The 24,029-nt window shown below is 40.7% G+C and overlaps 2 protein-coding genes across 3 annotated transcripts in view; one reads left to right on the top strand and one right to left on the bottom strand.

Moving 5' to 3' along the window:
* The window catches only part of LRRTM3 (leucine rich repeat transmembrane neuronal 3), a 189,534-nt gene extending 176,907 nt beyond the window's left edge, over nucleotides 1–12,627 (top strand). For both annotated transcript variants that reach the window (XM_056849346.1, XM_056849345.1), the window contains one exon: nucleotides 11,628–12,627. In XM_056849346.1, the coding sequence (XP_056705324.1) occupies nucleotides 11,628–11,816 (189 nt within the window). In that variant the 3' untranslated portion in view covers nucleotides 11,817–12,627. The remainder of the gene's footprint in view (nucleotides 1–11,627) is intronic.
* Nucleotides 1–24,029, bottom strand: part of CTNNA3 (catenin alpha 3) — a 955,294-nt gene that overhangs the window by 697,088 nt on the left and 234,177 nt on the right. The window lies entirely within an intron of this gene.

Genomic DNA, 24,029 nt, shown 5'->3' with positions numbered 1-24,029 from the left:
TGTGTGTGTTGGGCCTGTTCAGACATTACATAGCTGCCAGGATTCTACCAAGAGCAAATTCAGGGATGAGCATCGGGTTTGTATCAGTTCCATTGCTAGTATTTCCCAATGTCCTTGGGGGTAGCAGTAGGCTAAATAAATAACATGTCCACTCCTCCAGTTTTCTACCATCTCATTCAGCATAATGTGCATCACAGCTGTTCCCATGACCCCATGCACAGACACACACATATATACACCTTCTTTTTCTGCAGTGTATTTACTTATTTATTTACATTATTTATAGTCTGCCTTTCTCATGGAAACTCAAGGCGGATTACACATAGTGGGCCAGTACAAGCACAAACATGGGACATTTGGTAACCAATGCATTAGGATTTTAGAAGTCTGGAACCACCGAAAGAACTGAAGCATAGCATAAGTATTCACATGACATATTAAGTGTTACAGAAATTACATAACTAGAGTTTTACTTACAATAAGCTAAACACAGCAGTATAGACCACAGCCTTTAATCATTTATTCAAGCAAGTTTGTAAAGCCGTATTGTACAGTGCAACCCTATTACCTGCACAGAAAAGCCCTCCTGAACAGTTCAGTTTTGCATAGTTTGCGGAAGGCCTGGAGAATGGGAGCTTTTATGACCTTCTCGGGCAGGCCATGCCACAAGGTCCAACAACAGAGAGAGCACATGTACGAGCAGTTGATTTTGCCCATTTGCAGGTTGGCACCTACAGAAAGCCCTGCTGTCGAGCAAAGTTGTTGTGGTGGAGCATTGGGAGAGAGGCAGTCCCATAAATAAGAGGGGCCAAGCCCATGAAAGGCTTTGTATGAGATAGTCAATACCTTAAATTGAGACCAGTAACAGATGGGCAGCCAATGGAGCATCTACAGAATGGGAGTAATATGAATGCTCCATCTAGCTCTTCCTAGCTCCCAGTAAGAGCCAAGCCATGACATTCTGGACCAGTTGGAGTTTCTGAGTTGATTTTGAAGGGAGACCAATGTACAACGCATTACAGTAGTCTTGTCTTGAGTTGGCATCGAGAGGGAGTCTCAAGTTGGCATCGAGAGCCAGGACGGTGTAGCAGTTAAGAGCAATGGTTTAGAGCGGTGGACTCTGGTCTGGAGAACCGGGTTTGATTTCCCACTCCTCCACAGGAGTGGCAGATGCTAATCTGGTGAACTGTATTTGTTTCCCCACTCCTACATGTGAAGCCATCTGGGTGACCTTTGGCTAGTCACACTCTTTCAGCCTCACCTAGCTCACAGGGTGTTTGTTGTGGGGAGGGGAAGGGAAGGTGATTGTAAGCCGGTTTGATTTTTCCTTAAGTGGAGAAAGTCAGCATATAAAAACCAATTCTTATTCTTCATCATCATCTTTTCTCAATGGGCACCCTGGCCTTGGCACAATTCCACTGTACAAATGTTCGGACCTTTTGAGGATCCGGCTCTGAGCTGCGAGCAAGTCTCACCCCATGCACAGTGATGTCACAAAGCCCAGCTCCGCCTAGGTCAACATGTCCCCATGGTTTGGGTGAGCCAGTTGGAGTCCTTGCATCCTCCCTGCTCAGTATGCTGTTAACCTCATAGGGCAGGGGTGCCGAGCTCATTTGTTATGAGGGCTGGATATGACATAAGTGTTACTTGGTCGGGCCAGGCCATAGTTTGCCAGCCTAGATCAGGAGTGGGGGGAAGGGGTGTGTCAGGGCAGAAAATAACATTTTTTTGAAGAGGGGCAAAAGTATCAAATGGTGCCCCCTTAAATTATACAAATGTTTTTCTTTGTATATACATATATAATCAACATTATATCAACAACTCTTTTAAACAATAGAATAAATTGTGTCTATGAATCGTTAAAGGATAATTACACTTTTACATTATCTTGGGGGCTGTCATTCCAGTCCCAGAACATTTCTGCTAGCCCTACGGGCTGTCATTCCACCCTGGGGGCTGTCAATCCAGTCCCAGAACACTTCTGTCTTCCCAGGGGCCATCATTCCAGTCTGGGGGGTGCCATTCCAGTCCCAGAACACTTCTGCTCGTCCCAGGGCCGTCATTCCACTCTGGGGGCTGTCATTCCAGTCCAAGAGTATCTGGGCAAAGAGACCTTACTGGAAAATGCATTCCACATTTTCTTTGAAATTCTTTTTGTGCTGTAATGTATTTCAATGGAGCCCATGCAAGTCAATTGGCAATCCAGGCTCCCATTATCTTCAATGGGCTGTGCAACCTCTCCCATAGTTTCTAATGGACAATCCTGTCGTTTGTTTTAGTACATCCTGTGGATGTTTTCAGCAGCGCTCTCCTCAGCCAGGCTCCCTTTCCTCCGACGTGATCAAGTATAAGAATTCCCAGCGTTTTCTCACTCCCCTCCCCCTTTCTCTTTTGGCCCCATTGAGAAATATGCTTGAGAAAGGTTCTTATCTGCATTGAGTTATACGGGGACCAGAGTACATAGGAGAGCGGGGGGGGGGGGGGGGGAGAGAGAAGAGATTGATCAAATAGGATAAATACACATTCCTGGATTTTCATTTTCACTGAGTTGGATCACCAAGACATCTGGTATTCCATGCCGCCGTGCTTGCCGCAGTAAGGTTGGAACCAGCGCAGCCCACCGCATACCTCGCTGCCCTATCCATCGTATTTGCAGTGATCCTTCAAGTCCCAGATGTCTTTTCCAACCAGAGGATAGCACATACCATCCAGCCCAATGCATAATGCTGTTTCCAACAATCCAAATGCAGTTAAGCCAACGCACTGAAACTCAAAGAATGGGGATGTTAGAGCATATTAAGGTGAGGGCGTGTATAACTTTTGTAAGCCTCCGACTGCCATCTACCAACCACCTGAATACTATTGGCAGTCATGCCTGAATATGCCGCTGACATGGCCGCAACAATCTGAAAAGAATAGGCTCCAAACTCCCTTGGTGGTAAACCTGCAACCTCCAAACATGATCTGAAAACCTGTAAGTAAGTAAGTAAGTTTATTGATATGGTCTGTTTGACCAGCCAAAAATTATGCATAAAATTAACTGACTTAATAAAACTGAAAAATTAATATAAATTACAAAATTAGATAGTCTAATGCTATTTAAAATGTAAGATTTTAACACAAATCACAAGAATTAACTTAGCATCTTAATATTTCTAAAAATAAAGCAGTTACGTAATTTTTTCCATTCTAATTTTGCAAGTTTTGATTGCGATGGCACAGAATTTGGCGGTTGTGAGCGAAAAGTGTGGAGTATCACCCATCAGGAGCCTCTTAGTCAGGAATTCTATTGGCTTATCAGGGAATTCACTGATCAGGGGAGCAATGAATTTGATACGGGCCTCATGATAGATATGGAAAGTCAGGTCCCCGACAATCTCGGTTGCAGCCCAATGGCTAGGTCACCTTTGTGCACACCACTTTCCCTCGAAAAACAGGCCAAAGTCAATGCTTCCAGAGACATCCGACTGGACCTGCATGTTTCCATGTGGTCCTGCGAAATGGAAACCCTGTTAAACCCATCCAGAAACATCATCCACATGGATAAATCCTCCTTCATGCCCCGTGTACGGTGAATCCAATAGTGAGGAGCCTTAACCCCCGCAGTGGCCCTAGCCAACCGGGCACAAAATGCCAGCCCTGGGGAAATCACCCTGCAAGCAAAGTTTAAGTGTCCAGCCACAGACTGTAACTCTTTCAGGGTACATTTTCTCCTAATCAATAGGAGTGACAGCAAATCCCTTAAGGTGACAAGTTTGTCCTCAGGCAGCCTAGATGTTCCTGCTACAGTGTCTATTTCAATTCTGAGGAAAACTAGTTTGGTAGCAGTACCCTCTGGTTTTTCACGTGCCAGCAGGACACCCAGCTTTTTGGCCAATGACATTAAGGATGCTAAAAGGTGTACACGGCTGTTGGTTGTAGCTGGTTCCACAAACAAAAATTCATCCAAGTAATGCATAGTGTTTGAAATGCTGGCCCGCTCCTTGACCGCCCACTCAAGAAAGGTACTGAATGCCTTGAAGGCCACACAGGACACCAAGCACTCCATGGGCATGGCCTTGTCCACGTACCAGCCCCTGTGAAAGTAAAACCCCAATAGACAAAAATCATCTGGGTGGGCAGGCAGGAGGCAAAAGGCAAATTGTATATCACATTTCACCATCTTTGCCCCACGGCCGCATGACCAAACTATGCCAACAGCATCATCAAAAGATGCGTATTTTATTGTACATAACTCAGCCAGAATTGCCTCATTCACGGATGCACCCCTTGGATATGATAAGTGGTGTATTAAACGGTAATCCCCAGGGGTCTTCTTAGGGATAACCCCCAAAGGGGAAACCCTCAGATTTGGGAGGGGGTGACTCAAAAGGGCCAGCCACATGCCCCACAGAGCATTCCTTGGCAATTTTGGCTGCCACAATCTCTGGCATTTCCAAAGCAGATTTCAAGTTCCCCGAGTGCATGGGCACCCTGGGGCCAAAGAATGGAATGCGGAACCCATTCGAGAAACCCTCCCATAAAAACCGTGTCGATGCCCTGGCCTGGTAATGCATGAGAAACTTAGCAATGGCATCCAGTTTTATAGGGGTAATGGATAACCTATCCAATGACCCAACCCTATTTTCCCACTGTACTTTTGGTAGATGACCCACCCTCCTTCCTAGTGGAGGGTTTGCCCCCTTGAAAGGTCTGCGAGGTACTGCCTCAAGGGCAAAGCGACCTGGGATGTGGGCCATAGCACGCATCACAACAGTGCTCATACCTACATTTGGTCCACTGGCACTTCCCTTGCCCATAGTCCCAGCAGACCCTCCTAGAACTGTCCCTGCAGGCCAGTCTCCATTGGCCCGTACACCCACCTTCAGCTTTTCCTTTGATGTGAGGACCAACATTAACCAGCCGGATTTATTCCAAAAAGACAATTGAAAGACAATGTTAGAGTGGTACTAGCAGCTATCAATTACATCAACGAAAAGAGAGAACCAGCAGCGATGATATTTCTGGATGCAGAGAAAGCTTTTGACAACATCTCTTGGAACTTCCTTTTAAAAGTTCTACAACAGATAAATTGTGGAGGCCAATTTCTAACAGTGATAAAGGCTATTTATATGACTCAAAGAGCAAGATTGCTGATTAACGGGATGCTAACCAACCAAATAAACATACAAAAAGGAGCACGACAGGGATGCCCATTGTCACCATTATTGTTCAATTTGGCCTTGGAGATACTTGCAAACAAGATAAGATCAGACTCTAAAATAGAAGGACTAAAATATGAAGACCAAGAATATAAAATAAGAAGCTACGCAGGTGACGTGGTGCTAATATGTAGGAAACCAAAGACATCAATGAAGAAAATCAAGCAGCAAATTGACTTGTTTAGTTATTATTTTGGATATAAATTTAACCAAGCAAAAACGAATATGAATTTGTATAATGTTTTGGCTGAAGAAAGATTAGACATCCAAAAGATATTTCAATGCTCAGCACCAAAGAGATTTGTTAAATATTTGGGCGTAAAAATACCTACTGGATCAGACACGCTTTTTGACTTAAATTATAAAGAAGTATGGAAAAAAATAGAAGACGATCTTCAAAGATGGAGTAGACTCCAAATTTCTTGGATGGGCCGAGTAGCAGTGGTAAAAATGAATGTTATGCCAACACTAAATTTCTTGTTTCAAACATTACCAATTTATATAAGCCCAACAACAATGTCCAAATGGCAACGATCCATCAACAAATTTATTTGGAATGGCAAGAAACCAAGAATAAGGTTCACAGTTCTGCAAGACGAGAAAAGCAGAGGTGGAGACAGTTTGCCAAATCTTAAAATATATCACCAAGTGGCAACTCCAGTGGCATTGACAGATTGGATTCTATGCCCAGAAGACTGGATGATTAGACATGAAAAAGCAGATCTCGGATTCGGATTTCATCATTTGCTATGGTCAAAGAAGTCTACAAAAACACAACAGGTTACCAATACTGAGAACCTACCAGCTCAGATGTTGAAAGTTTGGAACATATTGAAAAGATCTCTTAGCCCCTCTCTGCCTGGCTTGATGTCACCAACAGAGGCATATACGGACTACGCCAGCAGGAAAATAAATGATTATCTTACCTATAGTGATCTGATTTAAAAAGATGGGCAGGAAAAATCTTTACAGGAATTACAAGAAGTGAATGTTAAGATCTCCTGGTTTACGTTTCATCAAACAATACATGCTTTAAGAACGGACTTTACACAGAGATCGAACCACAGGAAGCCCACAGAATTCGAACAAGAGATCTGTTCCACAAGATCCAATAAATCAAAGGGAAATTTAAAGCACGGTTAAGCATGCTGAAAGATCAACATGGAAATACATTACCTGAACAAGACAAAATAAAGAAAAGGTGGGAACAATATACTGAAGGGCTGTACAGAAGAGATGAAAGGAGGACAGATTCCTTTCAAGAAGAATATTTTGAAGAAGAACCTACAGTTTTAGAAAGTGAAGTTAAGCTGCATTGAGAGCAACTGGGGAAAACAAATCACCAGGAACATATGGGATATCAATAGAGCATTCCAAGCCATAGACATATAGTCCATCAAAATCTTGACAACAAATATGGAAAACAAAACAATAGCCCACAGACTGGAAACGGTCGATTTACATTCCAATCCCCCAAAAAAGGAGACATCAAAGATTGCAGCAGCTATCGGACCATTGCATTAATTTCTCACATGAGTAAAGTAATGCTGAAAATCTTACAAGAAAAACTGTTACCATATATGGAACAAGAAATGCCTGATGTTCAAGCTGGATTCAGAAAAGGAAGAGGCACTAGAGATCATATTGCAAATTTAAGTTGGTTACTGGAGCATATGAGAGAATTTCAGAAGAAAATTAGCTTGTGTTTTATAGATTACAGCAAAGCTTTTGACTGTGTGCATCATGAAAGGCTATGGCTGGTTTTAAAGGAAATGAGTGTGCCACAGCATCGGATAGTTTTTTAATATATATATATATATATATATTTTAAATGGGGTACAGAAAAAAAATAGGAAGAAGGGGAGAATATAGAATAAAAAATCTTAACTTCTTACATTCTTCTAATACGGCTACAACCCTCCTCATTTCTTCATTTAGAGTCCTGACTCTTTTCTTGAACTGAACATTCATCCATTATAGCCTTGGTGCTACCGCTTGTTTTCACTTACTTTCCATTTCTAATTCATTTTCATAAAGGATTATAGATCTCACTATTAAACCTTTTGGTTTCTGATTCTATTTCTACTGTTTCAAAGCATGCTATTAAACCATTTAGTTATCCATACGTATTACAATTACTTTTAATTTCTGAATAATCATTTCTGTTTCCTTGACTTTCACTATGTAACTGACACTAATACCTATAACATAAGCCATGAATATTGGTCGTAAAAAGATTGCCATCTTTGCATATGATCATCAGTCATCTTGTACTGAAGCAAAGCTGAAAGTCTTGACATAGATGCATATTCATGCATTTTTGTAATCCACATTGCTAGTTCAGGTGTCTCCCTGTCCTTCCATTTCATTGCGAACACAGTTCTTGCTGCCGTCATCGCGTATTGGTACTCCTTATACTTTGGTTGAATTTGAGTTGGGATTATTCCCAGCAGAAAATACTTGGCTTCTTGTTCAAAATTTGTTTGTGTCAGCTCTTGTATCACTTTGTGTATTAACTTCCAATACTTTTGGGTTTTCTTACATGTCCGCCACTGGTGAAAGAAGGTTCCTTCCTTCTCCGAACATTTCCAACAGAAGGCTGCCTTTGAATAAACTGCCAGATTAGGTTTTATAAGGGTTCAAAGGCCATACTTGCACACTGCCATATTGCAAAGTTAAAATATCCAGACATTCAAACTACACAAACCAGGGCACAGCATGCCCACACAGATCAGACCCACCAAGGTTAAAACAAGCTTGCAAAGTACATAGCTATGAAAGAGCGAGATTCAAGTCCAGTAGCACAATAAAAAACCAACAAGATTTCCAGGGTATCCAGTAGCGCCTTGCTCTTTAAGATGCTACTGGACTTGAATCTTGCTCTTCTACTGCAGACTAGCAACAGCTACCCACATCTGAAACAAATCACTATAAGCAACACAAACAAGCAAGCAGGCATCTTTCTGCAACATAGTGGTCATTTATGCATGGTCGCTTAGCCCTCCTTTATTCCGTTTCAGCCAGGATCAAATTTTTCACTGTGCACATTACCTCATTCCTTGGAAGCTCAACGCTGTTTCAACACAAAACGAACCCGGCGTTTCCCATTCCTCTTCTGACCCAAATTAAACCGTTCATCCTGGCTCATTCCGGAATCACAGAGCATGCATACTCTGTTCTCGGGTTGAGCTTTGCCCCACCCTTTTCCAAACCCCTCTTCAAGGCAGCATGCAGATAGCCAAACAGGGGAAGCACAGAAGATTGGATTCTCTCACAGCTAATCACGAAGCAGTGTGTAAAGAGGCAGGGATTCAAGTGCTTCCTGCTACCTCGGAGCTCTTTCTAAGCAAAAGAAAGGCTTTTTTTAAAACGAAGTTTGGATTTCTCCCCCCCCTCCTTCTTTCAGATTGCTCCGGTTTTTGTTTTTTGTTCTTAAAATGCTTTTTAAGTGGCAATTGGGTCTGGGGGGGAGGAAATCTTCTCTCAGGGTGAGTACTAAAAAGTCAGCCAATTACAGAGAAGCATTTAAAGGGGCGGAGCTTGATTTGAACTTGGGAGACTGCTTTTCTGTATTCCTGCCTCCATTAGCACAGTTTCATCCCTGATCATTCCAGCCAGTGCATACAGTTTCCCCCAACCTGGGTTACTTTGATCCTGGCTGAAACGGGGAATAAAGGAGGTTAAAGTGACCATGAATAAATGACCACTGTCTCTCTTTTTATCCAAAATGAAGACACTGAATGATTGGCTAGACTTGTATTTCAGTACAAACATCACAAGAAGATTCACTATTGCTCAAGGTAAACCTGACCATCATATTTTGGGTTAGGAAAGTTGCAGGTGCTATTGGACTTAAAACTCACTCTTTGGGTTAGGAAAGAATGTTCTCCTAGGTCATACCCTTAAATGATGCTGGAGGTCTTCGTTTTCCCTGTGCTGTGAAACTTGATTCCATGGGTGGAGTAATCTGGAATCTAAAGCAACTTTGGGCAATGCACTTGATGGGCTCCTCCTGCCTTGTGGATACTGATCTGAATTAGGAGGAGAGAGGCAGAATTTGTAGGATTCTCAGTTGTGGTTCTGAGTTTGGACAGAATTTATAAGTGTTTGTATAAACTTTTTTGTAAGTGTTTGAAGTATTTCATAAGCATTATCTCAGTAATCTCCACAAAAATTTCAAAGGTAGGTTATATCGGTTCTTGTAGGTTATCCGGGCTGTGTGACCGTGGTCTTAGTATTTTTTTTCCTGACGTTTCGCCAGCAGCTGTGGCAGGCATCTTCAGAGGAGTAACACTGAAGGACAGTGTCTCTCAGTGTCAAGTGTGTAGGAAGAGTAATATATAGTCAGAAGGGGGTTGGGTTTGATCTGAGTCATTGTCCTGCAAAAAGTATCAAAGGTAATGTGGTAATCACTGACAGTAGGTTATATCGTCATCCTCATATTGTGTATGTGTGTGGGGGGGTTGCACTCACAAGAGAGAGAGAAGAGTGTTTTGCCTAAGGCCCACTTGTAATTTCATGGCTGAGGTGAGATTTATACCATGGAATATAAATGGATACCGGCAGTACTTCTCTATTAATAGTTTCAGACCTGTCTTTGCTTTTGACACTATAGAAATTATTGAAGTACTTGGAAGTGCTGGCTGGATTTCTGGATCTTTCCTCCAGTAGTTTCAATCACTTTTATCAGAGCAGACACAAAGAGGTGTCATCTGGGACTCTAAATCATCTATATGAGATCTTAAATGTGGAGTCTCTCAGGCTCGAGGCTTTCACCAAAGCTTTTTGAACTCTACAACAGGCCGCTGAATTATATCAATCATAGTTTTGGAGTTGGGCATCATCAATACGCTGATAGCACTCAGCTACATATATTTTCCTCTGAGACTTCAGAGGCAGCAGTTATGGTCTTTAAACCAATATGCAGATACTGAGGTGAAGTGGGTGAATGGCAACAAGTTGAAACTGAATCCAGGCAAAACGATGGTGATATTGGTCAGGAAAGCCGATGTTCTAGATGGGACTAGTTTACAAACTTTGGATGGGCTTACACTGTTATTAGCAAATCACGTTAAGAGCTAGGGAGTTCTTTCAGACAGTATTTTTGTTGTTGGAGAAGCAGCTTGATGTGATATCCAACAATGCTTTTTCATCTGTATCTTCCCTTCTAAACTCAGCAGGACTGGGCATTCTGATACTTGCTGTACTACTGTAATGCAATCTACATGGTTCTGCTCTTGAATACTTCCAGGAAGATTCAAATTCTGCAAGGTCTAGCTACTGTGTTCATATTACACATTTGTCAGGGCAGTTTTACTGGTTACCTATATGCTTCCAGGCTCAGTTCAAGGTGCTGGTTCTTACCTACAAAACCTTCCATGGTCTGGTTCATATCCAAAGCACTTTGCTTCCCTATATGAACCTGTGCACCAAAATCACTCTGCAATATCTCTTTGTGTACCTCATTCATTGTCAGACTATGCCCAAGTCTTTTCTATCATGTGTTCTACATTACAGAACTAGATGCCCAAAGCGGTTTGGAGGGCACCATCACTGCATGCCTTCCACAAGTTGTCTTACAGTGAAATGCTAAGGACACTTTCCTGGAAACAAGACTCACTGAATAGATCCAATTCTGAATAGGCCTGCTTAGGATTGTTCTTTAGGAATATAGGAAAGTGTTCTGAGGATTGCAGTTTAAGATTTTTTCAGTAGGCATTCTTTTGACCAACATCCCTTGTGGACTTTTTTTCAACTGAGTTTGGCCATTAGTGTTTGGCCTATTGCCTTTTAGATGTTTTATCTATTCTGTTACATCTTCTGCTCATGACCTTACTTATAATCAGCCTTAGGCAATTGAAGAGTTATAAGATATAAATATTTTAAAATAAATAAAACATTCCTCTTTAACTATGCTTCTGGGGATAGGTAGAATCCAAAATGAAAGATGTAAAATAAGACCGCACTTCCCAATGCTGCTAAGTGCTAAGTGACACCAAGCATTTGATTACGATGCCATTACAGCTGCTCATTATCATTGCCCTCCCCAACTTGGCAACTGGCAGAGATGAGGGGGAAAGGGGGGCACCATCAGGTGATGACATAACATCACTTCCAGGGAAAACTTGGAAATGATGTCATGCCTCTCTAGGAATCGCCAGAAACTCTATGGTAAAACCACAATTCCCCCAGCAGTTGCTAGAAGGGCATGACAGCACTTCTGAGTTTTCCCCAGAAGGAACGTCACACCATCACCTGACAGCAATTTTTAAAGTTTTTGTTCCTCCCACCAGCCATAAGAGTATCAGCAAGGAAGAGGAGCCAGGGGATCCCCCGCCCCTGGGAAGAAACTGAAAACCCCATATCTCTTTCACATGCTAAGCTGCCTCTTTACTAACTACTTTTCCAATGTATTTCCTTCTCCAGATACCTTTATCTATGAATGTGTCAACGTTTCTTGCATACGACCAGCCTACGATAAGTTACTGTGGTGTGCATCATGAACTTCTTGCTCATAAGCCCTATGAATCAAATGCACAGGAAGAAACAATGGAGACACACCTAGAGACTGATTTGGATCTGAGCACAATCACAACAGCAGCACGAAATCAGTGATCATGTCATCAAGCTGGCTCGAGTGGCCTGAATTACAGCCAAGAGTTGCCACCAAATTTTTATTTCACATGAAGGAGGAAATTATTTCTTCGATGACAGATTCCAAAATCCCTGTTCAGTTAAAAAAAAAAGTTACACATTACAACATAGATTGTTTTCAGTCTACGATTTGTAATTAGCTAATTTGTGCAGTATTTTTTGACTTTAAAGAAAGAGTATGATCCTTAAAATAAATCTTTTTTCAAAACTCATCCTACCTACCTGTAAAAAACTGTACAGATCTAATGTATTTTTTCATATTGTAAAGTTTCAATATACTGAGATGTATTGGTATGTACAGGACCATGATTTATTTACATCTTACTTTACAAATTTCAGTTTCTAAAAAAAATATTAATTAACAGAAGTTATTTCTTGCATTATATTCAGAGTTTCTCAGTTTTGTAGGAACTGTTTTGTTACTGCTTTTCGGCCCAGAAAAAAAAATGCACTTCACTCTGAAATTCTTTGTTGTGCAAAAACCTGCACACCTTTTATCACACTGACTGCATAGAGAATTCTATCTACTTGTTCCAGAAATAATCCATTAACCAAATGGAAGATTTGATTGTTCAAGCTTATATAGACATGGTTTTTTCTAATAAATAGAAATCTAAGAAGGTTTTGTTAAAAAAGAAAAGAAAAAACACACAGTTCTCTGAATTAACTGTTGCCTTGAATTACAGCCTGGTTTCTAAAGCAATGAAATGTAATGATAAAGAGGGATATTTTAACAACATATCTCTGAACAAATGACTCATTGTTTTATTCCATCGTGGTATTGTATCAAAAACAAAAATGCACTAGGGGCAAAAAACATTACAGAAAGGCAGTAAACACAGCAACAAAGTCCCATGCATTTGTATCGGCTGACCAGGATGTATTTTTATTTAAGTTCATCACATTGCAAGCCAGATTATGCATCTGGGTTGCACTGATGATTAGATCATGTGTTCGAATCTTCCAAGAACTTGTTTGGTACAAACACCAACATCTCACACTGAGAGGATCGTTCAGGGCTGGTTCCACAATGCCCTGAAAATAATCAGAAACCAATATACGCATTTCCAGTTTTCAGTACCCAATTTTAAAAAGAGCTGTCATGCATATTTCAGTGCATATGAAAAGTTCTCTTGAAAGAGGTGATATCCAAGAGGCACATATGTTTTCCTTTTGGAAACTCAATTAGAAGACACAAAATGTCAAATCAGGAACTTTCAAAATTTTGAAAATGCAGAACCAATTCATAGAACTGGAAGGAAGATTGGGGTGGTGGTGATTATTTTCCATCCATGTTGACTTCTTTTGGTTTTGTTATCTGGAAATGGAGGAAATGTAGTAAGCTTCCAAATACTCCAGCATGGTTACTGATCATGACTTGGCACAACGTTGCAAATGCTTCAAAAATTTAATTTACAGTGCACCTGACCAAGGGTCCTCTCCATTTGATGGATTGTCTATGTACATTTGTACCTCAGCATATACAATGTGTCTGAACACACCATGTGTAAGCCCATATGTAAGCAGACTTCACAGATATATTTGTTCCTTTTTCTGAGAAGCAAGACTCATACAAATTGTGACCATATGTGTGTGGGCCTATGCATATAGTTCCAATATAACACTACCTTGGGCATATGGAACAGCATCTACTATTCCACCAGAGCAGATTCCTATGTTTGTGTGAACTAACCCCAAGATGGGGTCTGTGCTCATGACTGACTACAGCCATCCCACCTCCCATTTTCAGTCAGAGCTGTTAAAAAGTCACTAGTGATGGAAAAGGAAACTCAAAAAGCAATTCAGGCTACAATCCTAAAGACACTTTCCTAGGAGTAATTTCCATGGAAATTACTTTGAGTAGACCTTCTTAGGATTGCTCTCTTAGATTTCTATGAGATTACTATCATGTCCCAAACTCTAAATTCAAAATTGTATGTGAAATTAAACTATTATTGTTTCCACTATTTAATGCCTGAGTTAATTTTTTCTCCTATTAAAAACTAAATCCCTGTAGGTAGTTCAAATAATGGAAGATTTGAACCAAAAAGCAAAGAGTAATGAAAATTCATTGTATGGCAGAGTAAATCAAGGGGGTAACCTTTAAATACAACTTATATTTGCAAAGGCCTAAACAAATTGGTCATGTATTCCATCTGTTCATATAATGCTACTTATTGTCACTCAACAACAGGATTGTTGAAAAACTCTTATATTAACAAACTTTAGCTGTAGAGTTTCAAGACTCTTGATCACACAATATTAGTGCACCAAGTGTTAATATTTTAGAATAATGGAAAGTGATATCCATCAGAAAAATTATCTTCTGGTGTGTTGAATACAAGTTAGAATCAAGAATTCTCGGGTTTTCAAACAGTTAGGACAAAAAGGTTCCGTACACCTTTTTTATAATAAAGTGAAATAATTTAACCAGAAAATCTATTTTTCTCAATAGTCCTTCCAAATATTTTATATTGGCTTCAAAGCATCAATGAAATTTAAAATCATGATTCCACCATTTGTATAAAGAAACTCTTATTGGAAAACATACCTTCAGAATATTGTTAAATAGACTTACAGGAATACAAAATGTCAAAAGAGTACATTGTATTATTTATTTAGCATCTTAGATTTTGTAACATATTTTGCATAAATTATTTGCTATTCAAAACATTTTATTTGTCATTTTTAAGACTCATCTTAACTTTCATAACCTTTTCCATTTCCTTTTTTTTACTGTATTGACATAGGGATTCTTGGATTGGATATTCTCAGGCCGTGCCTTTGGACTTGACTACAGTGGACCATTAAAAAAAACTGAAGGCTTTATACTTCAAGAAGAAGACACATACTCAGGCGTTAACTTTTTTGACCCTTATGGAAATTTAGAAGAAACCTTATCCCCCAAATTACAAGTGTAGGTAATAAAACAAACCAATACAACTAGATTTCTTCCTCATTATTGCCTCCTAAGGTGAGTTCATAGGTTAACACTGCAGCACATGAAATAGAACTCCTATGGCAGATTCTGCTAAAAAGGTTAAAATTACTGGGTTTTGTATGGGACTCTGATACACACAAACGGCTTCCCACATAGAAACACTTAAATAAAGTTCTACATTTTGTCAACCACCATGCTGCAGAGATCATATATGAAAAGTTAGTTCTTCATGTGAGTTCACTTGATGACTACTGAAAAGTTTCATACTACTCTACAGATACATAAAACAGGACAGTCCACAATGCAGGCTGCAGCCCTACCAAATCAAATATCCATTTTTCTCCCCTACAACAAAAGTAGTCTCATTCCAGTAGCTAGCTGAGTCCACTGAACATGCACCGAGAAGAATGAGACTGTGCCAGTCAGCCCCACAGTCATTATGTGCCTCAGGGTTTTTTTATCCTGTAAAAAGCAAGATCCTTCAACTGCAGACAGGCATATGAATGAACACAAGAAGATCTTTTCAAAACGATTACTGAACATACATAGGCCGAGGCAATCCTTCCTTCCCCTCCCCCCACATACTCTCATTGAAAAGGAATTCTGTCTTTCATATCTTCAAGAATAGAGTTATGACACACAAGTATTGTAGCTTTTCAATACCCTTATGCTGAGCACAAAGTCAGTGCTGAGGTATCCATCAGTAAATTTCTTAAAACTAGATCTGACTAGGGATGCCAGCCTCCAGGTGAGACCTGGGGATCCCCCAGAACTACAAATCATCTCCAGACTACAGAGATCTGTTTCCCTGTAGAAAACAAATGCTTTGGAGGGTGGACTTTGAGGCATTGTACCCCACTAAGGTCCCTGTCCTCCTCAGGCTCCATCCCCAAATCTCCAGGAGTTTCCCACCCTGGATCTGGCAATCCCACCCCCATTCCCAGCTGGTGGCCAGGGGGGACCTAGCAACCCTAGATCTGACCTGCACAACTTGGAAAACCGAAAGCTGTATGCAGTCCATTTGTCTCATTTTACCTCAGAAGGATGGAAGGCTAAGTCAACCTTGAGCTGGCTACCTGAAACCAACTTCCGTTGGGTTCAAACTCAGGTCGTGAGCAGAGCTTGGAGTGCAGTACTACAGCTTACCACTCTGTGCCACGGGGCTCCTTACACTAACCTTTTATATATTTAAAAGCTCTTCTGGGGGACAAGAGAGCATAGAAGCCAAACACTTTGGTCCAGAAGCCCACACCCTAATCCAGATATATACAGGTTGGGCTATGTGCAGCTGGTGATGAGGAAAGAATGACTGAAATATAAACAGAGACAAATTCTTCAGCAGATGCAGAACACATCAATCCCAGCAAATGAATTCTGTGGGAAATTATGAGGTTCTAGTGCCTGACTTCCAGAAGAGTCTCTGGCAGTTGTTTTTGGCAAGCTACAGCAGAAATTAAACACAGAGGCTAAGTGTGAGCAGATCATATAAACCACACTGAAGAACATGCTAACATTCTATAAGACAAGACCAGCCTATGAGTCCGTTCATCTGTATTTTCTTATTCAACATATCCCTATCAAACAGGAGATATAATTTCTGGATGAAGTGCTAGCTGGAGGCTGTAATGTTGTTCGCCAGCAAGAAATATTAGCAGAAATATTTATTAATGGCCCAATTTATATCTGTTTCAGGCCTGGACTTTACACAGAAAACAAGTATTGAAACTTGACCCAGGTTCAAATTAAAGTTGCCTTAGCATCTGAATTTGGTCCTCCCTTGGAAGTAAAATGGGACAGAGAGCGCTTTATGACTGTTCTCTACATCTCATATGGCATTCTTCTTTTCCTCTGTGCCAGAGTAGAGATAATGGAATTACTTATTTGACCTAATTTTGCTAGAACTGGACCATGATCCTGTAGTCCCAGCCAAGCTAACAACATGCTTGCATAAAAGCTGCACGTGTTGTATAAATTACATTTTTAATATTCTCCTTAGCACATACTGATACCCACTAGGATGAACAGTATGAAGGTTCAACAAGTGACATACAGCTTTAAAGTCCAGAGTATCTCTTAGAGTGGAAGACTTGAAGTGATCACATTATCTTCCAGGTGACGTAAAGACTGGGAGATGATGGAAAGCCATACAGTTGTGTTTGCAATTGCAGTTCAAGAAAAAAGCAGGCACTTCCCAAGAATACACTAAAAGTTATGCAACTCAGCAAAGCTGAGAGAAACAGCATAAGACGTTTAGACTGTCAAGAGGCTAAACTCCTAGCAGAGTCACTCAAGGCAGAATGGTCACAACTGAGACACCAGGCTAAGATGCATCCACCCCCTGCAGGAATCAATGGCCACATCAGCAAAAGAGAATGGACAGTTCCAACGATGATGGGGGTAGAGGCATACTTGAAGGGTAGCTACTGGGCAACAGCAGCAACGGAAGGTGCCCACTGCTCACATCCCTCCATTGGGAGAACTGACCGTTGTTTCCTACTCTCTGCTTCCTATTTTTCAGCCAGCTCTCATTGCTTAAGAGGACTTGTCCTCTTATCCCATGACTATGACGTTTGCTTAGCAGTCTTTGGTGGGGGACTTTGTCAAAAGCTTTTTGGAAATCCAAATACACAATGTCCACAGACTTATTGACACTTTCAAAAAAAACTCTAAAAGGTTAGTGAGATAGGGCCTACCTTTACAGAAGCCATGTTGGGTTTTGCCCAGCAGGGCTTGCCCTTCTATATGCCTGAAAATTCTATCTTTAATAATGCTTTCCATCAATTTACCAGGAACAGACGCTAACTAGTCTGTAATTTCCTGGGTCCCCCCTGGAACAACTTTTATAAATGGGTGTTACATTGGCCATTCTCCCATCCTCTGGTACAGAGGCTGATCTTAGGAACATGTTATATATCATCGTCAGAAGTTTAGCAGTTTCCCATTTGAGTTCTTGAAAAACTCTAGGATGAGTACCGCCTGGTCCCTGTGACTTGTTAGTTTGCAAGTGGCAACCAGTAGAAACAGCAAAAATCACACTCCCACAGAGGCAAGCAAGCCCACCCCCAGCAGAACAGGTAACCCCCTCCTTTGACTTCCCCCTCCACACACACACAGAATCTGCTCCCCCCCAAACACACACACAGACAGAAAAAAAGTTATACAGAAATGCCCCAAAATGGGTCAAACTGTGGATGTCTTCTCTTCTAGCAGGGAGGAGCAGGCAGTCAGGTAGTCAGTGATCCAGTCCAATTCCAGCCAGGAGAAGCGGGCAGCAGGTCACCTCAGGAGCCCAAGGTTCAGCACAGCAGCAAACACCAGGAAGATGGCAGGAACAGAGTCGTGGCAGCCAGGGAGTATTTATTCTTCTACTGGCCAATTCAGAGAATTTCAAATGGGAGAATCCCTTCTCTGATTGGCCGGAAAAAGACCCAGCTTGGCCACCTATTGGCCACTGCTGGTTGGTTGTCTCTCCTGGAAAGCAGGTTTGCTTGCCTTCCAGAAGAGCTCTTTGTTCGTTTTGGAAAAAAGGCAGGAAATTCGGCTGGCGTTCCCCCAAATTCGTCGGATTCGGTTCGGCGTTTTCCTGCCTTTTTTCAACTCGGCTCTATCCGAATTAGAAACAGCCGAATCAGGGGAAATTTGGCTGTTTTCCAGTTCAGATAGAACCGAATCGACAGCCCTAGTATCCATGACTGGACCTGAGTCAAAATAATAAAAGAATCCATGTGTTAAACTATTACTGTAATTTTAATGCAACACATCTCAATATTTCTTTAATAAATCAATGAGGATACCTAGTTCACATTCATGCTTTGGCACATCTTACACTGTGAAAATACTTCTGGTAATATACTGTAAATTTCATTTGCTTTTTAGTCAGCCAAAGATATCTTTCCCAATCACTGTATTTGAAAAAGACTATGGATAAGGATATTCTACTTCATTAGAACTCAGCTGAAAGGAATACAGAGCTAGTATTATGGGTAGACAGACTTTTGGTTGTGAAAATTATATTAGCAGGTCTATATTTATAGAACTGTGTTTGGGGTGTGAGTGCACATTGGGCTTTGCAAAGTTTGCATCAAATTCCCGTTTTCCAATGTCCAGCATGGGAAGATTACTGCAGTGATATTTTTAGATAGATACATTTAGGTCACAATCCAATTTAAGAGTGGTGCATATCAGCCCACTGAAATCAATGGGCCAAAATGTGCTTAAATCTGTGTTGGATTATGCCCATGAAAAATAATTTTTATCCATTGGCATCTGGTAGATTCTTGCGATCAAAGGTTCTCAGAAATGCAAGAATAATTGATCAATGACTGACATTTTTCAGAACACCAGGTCTCCCTTGTCTGTGACAGCTATATAGCTGTAAATAGTGGGTGCTAAACACACCAACAAAAAACAAACAAGTAAAATTATCTTGGACCTTGCTGGACATGTCCAGTTTAGAAAACAAACAGTGAAATGACAAAAGGAGTGTTACCCTCTAACAATAAAGGTAAAAAAAGCTTATGACTAAAAATCAGCAGCACCAAGGTTCTTTTTTCACCTTGTTAATTGTGACTAGGGCTACAGAGGAAAAAAATGTGACTTTTTTAGCTTTGTTTGCAGGCTATAAGAGTCATTCCCCCTCTGAGGATTCCATGGGACAACACTGCAACCCATCTCATCTAACCACCAATGGTAGTCCTGGTAGCCATGCAGGTAGACATTACACTCCTCCCGCCCCACTTCCCACTCAGAGGGAAGGCAAGATTCCCTGCCCTCACTCAGCATCTGCGGTGTGACATCATCCAGCCAAGTATGATTGGCTTAAGTAGAATTACCCCCACTCTGATTGGCTATACAAGATTCCCAATTGGCTGGAAACACGCACCCTGACAAATCAGGGAAGAAAAAGGTTGATGAAGGATAACAGTTGTTGTTTTTTATGGCATAACTGTGCAGTTGGTGGGAGAGGCAACAAACAATAGTAAACACATGTACAGATAAATATTGGGAGGACAGTTCACTGAACATGTTGGTAAAAGGTAAAGCACCGGGTCATTCCTGACCTATGGGGTGATGTCACATCCCGACGCTTACTAGGCAGACTATGTTTACGGGGTGGTTTGCCAGTGCCTTCCCCAGTCACCTACACTTTACCCCCAGCAACCTGGGTACTCATTTTACCAACCTTGGAAGGATGGAAGGCTGAGTCAACCTTGAGCCGGCTACCTGCAACTGACTCCCGTCGAGATCGAACTCAGGTCGTGAGCAGAGCTTTTGACTGCAGTACTGCAGCTTACCACTCTGCGCTAGGGGGTCCATTGAACATGTTGGACCCACCACACACACAAAAAAGCTTCTTCTTTTGTGCTAAAACTTTCTGTTAGGCACAGCCCTAGTCTTAATCCAAATATATAACCCACAAAGAAAATCAGTCCAAAGAAACCCCCCTTTGTATTCTGCACTGATCAAAAATTCCAGCAGCTCTCAAACCAAACCATTTTCTAATTTCTTGAATTGGTCCCTTGGCCACAGTTAGCAGCCAAATAATACATTTCTTGCAAAGCACTGCTACATCTTTTTAGCATATTTCAAACAATACATGATTTAGAGCTACCAACACAGGAACACTCAAAACGTGCTATGCTCTATGTATCAAAAGGTTTGATCCAGCCTTAAAGCCCTTTCCTGTTATTAAATTCCTTCCTCTGCAATGTTATTTCTAAATTCAGGAGATAGCCTGGCACTAAGTAAACTACTGCAAGAGGGGCTGACCTATTTTTTCTTCTCTGGCTAATTATAGAACCTGATTTATTTTAATTAGGAGGTTTCAGAATAAATCAACATTAGCAACCAGCAGAGTCCATCATGATTAATGTTATTTTAACGAATACCAAAGGAATCTGTGTACTTTAATGTTTTGCCACTGGAACGCTGAGAAGAATTTTCAAGTAAACTTAAATATAGTGATCACTAGTGTGAAAACTCCACATGGCAATAATCTCACTGGTCTCCTTTATCAACCTCAATTTTGCACATAAATAAATCACTTTTTAAGCTGTGTCTTACAGTGGTAGGTTACGACAAAGCACCTGCTGTGTGACAGCAAACAACCTGCAATACTTACTCATTATAACTAGTCCGATTACCTTAAAGGCTCAGGCTCATTAATTCATTCATGATGGTAGGTGTTTTCAGATGCTACCACCTCAGATATTACATATGTAAAGGTAATAATCTACAAGTGAGCACCAATTAATATTAAATTACCTTGGAGCTATGTTACATCTTTATTCATGCCAAATGGACTCTGAATGAAAAATTATCAAGGTTTAAGGGGGGAAAGAAGTGGACAGCAACAGCATTTTGATGCTTCATTGCAGAAAGGATACAACCCTGCTGCTTAACCTATGGAAAATGATTCTTGGGAGAAAAATTCAAACAAGGTTAGTGCTGTAGTTAGAAAGCTAATCTGTCACAGTTGACTCTTCCCTTCCGTTGAGAACAGTGGTCTTTCTTCTATGGATTTAAAGGGGGCAGGCAGGATTACTTCAATACGTCCTAAAGGACTAATATTGAAGTTGCATCTGCACTGTAAAGGACAGGAAGATAGAGATGTAATCATACATCACTTCCTGTTTGGCTATCCATTGATTCAGCAACTTGACCTGAGTACATTCAACCCTTTTTGTTTCACATTTCAGCAGCCTGATACATAAACACATACATGCACCAAAAGTGGAAGAGGGATGCTTTCAGTAGCCCAAAGGAATTCAGTTTCATTCTTTCAGTAAATCAGGCCTCCAGAACTTTTTTTTAAAATTAGCAGTTACACAACCAATAACAGCAACAAAAAGCGCTTAACATTTTAAAGTTGTTCCATTTTTCACTTTTTCAATCACAAAGCACGAGCAATAAAAATGAATGTCAATATGCAAGAATACCTCTATCAATGGTATCACTGACAATCTTGTCAATACTTAGAACTTTTTAAACATACGTAATATCTTTAACTGATCAGGGCTGAAAATGATGCAACATGGCTTCTAAAAGAAAGGACCCAAATTAATTTTGCCTTGTCAACCTTTTGCACTTTTTTTTTCAAAAGTGTTGAAAAGCTTCTGGATATGGATGATCTGGTCAATATGATATTGTCAGTAGTAATGTTCGAGCACCCATCAGTTTGGCTTGCATTCTTCTCACTGTTCAGATGTGTCCCCTGAATTATTAGCCTGCTTTCTCATATGATTAAACTGCTTTTTCACAGCTACCACCACACCCCTATCTCCCATTGTCTCTAGTTCTGAAGAGGTACATAGTTTAAGGGGGGAAATTCTGATGAAGTCTCTTTTAGTGTCTCTTTTAGACTCTTTTTTAGTCTCTTTTACTACACAGATAACGTTTGTGTGCCTTCAGTGTCGGCCCATGAACCAGTTTAATCTTGCAATCAGTTCTCATTATCACTTCAGGAATACATAAAATTGACTGCACAGGCACAAAGAACTGGTAGTGCTATGTATCCAGTGCCAGTCATTTCAAGGATGCATCCAAGTGTCTAGCCGCAGGGTGGTGAACTGCAAGCAATTCCATGCTTGAAACGTCACTCTAATGACCTGACTATGACCTCAGGGACATGTGCCTGTTCTCCAGTAATACGTGCCTGCTATCCAGTAATCAAAAAGGTTTAATGACATTTGTTACTCGTTACTTATTACTAAGGCATGACCAAGTATTGTAGCACAAAGGCACACATGGCAAAGCTGCTCATTATAGTGGTTGAAACAAATTTAAACAAAAAACATAGAGGCTATCCAATCAGGAGCTTGCCTCAAATATGGACGCTTGATCAAGTTTAGGTTGTATGGCAATTGTCTTTATGACAAAGTCCTCATCATGCCTAATACTTGAACTTCCAAAAAGCTTTTGATAGAGTCCCTTACCAAAGGCTTCTGAGAAAATTTAGCAGCCATGGGATAAGAGGATAGATCCTCTCATATACTAGTAATTGGTTAAGCAGGATGCGAAGGGTATGAATATATGAATAGTTTCCAAAATGGAAAACAGTGGTGATCCATAAGAGCAGCTTAATTTGTTCACTAGAGATCTGGAGTCAAGGATGAGCAGTGGAGTGGCCAGATTTGCGGATGACACCAAGTTATTCAGGATGGTGAAAACCAAAACAGACTGTGAAGAACTCCAAGAAAATTTCTCCAAACTGGGTGAGTGGGACACAACACAAATAAGTGGGCAAATAAGCTTCACTTTAAGTATAAAGTGTGTCACAAACGGGGGCAAAAAAATCCAAATTCCTCATTTGATCTGACTAAGCAGGAAGGATCATGGAGTCAGGGTGAATACCTCAACAAAAAGATCAGCTTGGTGTGCAGCTTATTCTGTACTAGGGATTTTCAGGAAACAAAAACAGAACAGCCTGAACACCAGTGCCCTGATACAGATCTATGGTGCAGCCACATCTGGAATACTGTGTAAAATTCTGGTCACCTTGTCTCAAAAAGGTTATTGTAGATCTGGCAAACGCACAGAAGATGGCAAACAAATTATCATGGGGTGGGAACATCTTTCTGACAAGGAAACGCTAATGTTGTGGGGTTTCAGTTGAGAAAAAAAGATTACTAAGGATGGAATTATTGAAGTTTTGTAAAACTTGGCATGGTTCAAAGAAAGTGGATAGAATTTTCTCTTTTCCCCATAAAATTATAATTCAGAGGCAATCAATGAAGGTGATGGGCAGTAGATTCAGGACACACAGGTATTTCTCACAGAAAGTATAATTAATTTATGGGATTCAGTGTCATAAAATCTATTGGGAGTTTCTAGCTTAGGTGTTCGAAGGGTATTAGAAAATCAATTAATGGCTATCAGTCAAAATGTTTAAAAGCAATGTGTTTCTCAGAATTAGTTACTGAGGGAGGCTTTGACCATAATGCAGTGCCTGTATGTATTCTGATGGCATCTTGTCGGTTACTGTGGGTAACCGAATGCTGGATTAGATTAAAATCAGCAAGATTTCCTTATGTTCTCCCTCACTATACTTCTCAGCTGCTCACTTGTACTTATGCACTACAATGACAGTGCTCTTGGATCAGGAGCCATGCTGTGGGCCAAAAACAGAAGTTACTCTGAGAAAGATTGGCAACAGGTGATTAGGGACTCTCCATACTATAAAGTGCCTACATCACTTAAATATTCTTTCTAAGCCAAAGAGTGTAAGATATTGC

Source organism: Euleptes europaea, chromosome 5, assembly GCF_029931775.1.
Source record: "Euleptes europaea isolate rEulEur1 chromosome 5, rEulEur1.hap1, whole genome shotgun sequence".
Lineage (NCBI taxonomy): Eukaryota > Metazoa > Chordata > Lepidosauria > Squamata > Sphaerodactylidae > Euleptes > Euleptes europaea.
Note: the sequence above shows the minus strand (reverse complement) of the source record. Positions and strands in the feature narration are given on the sequence as shown.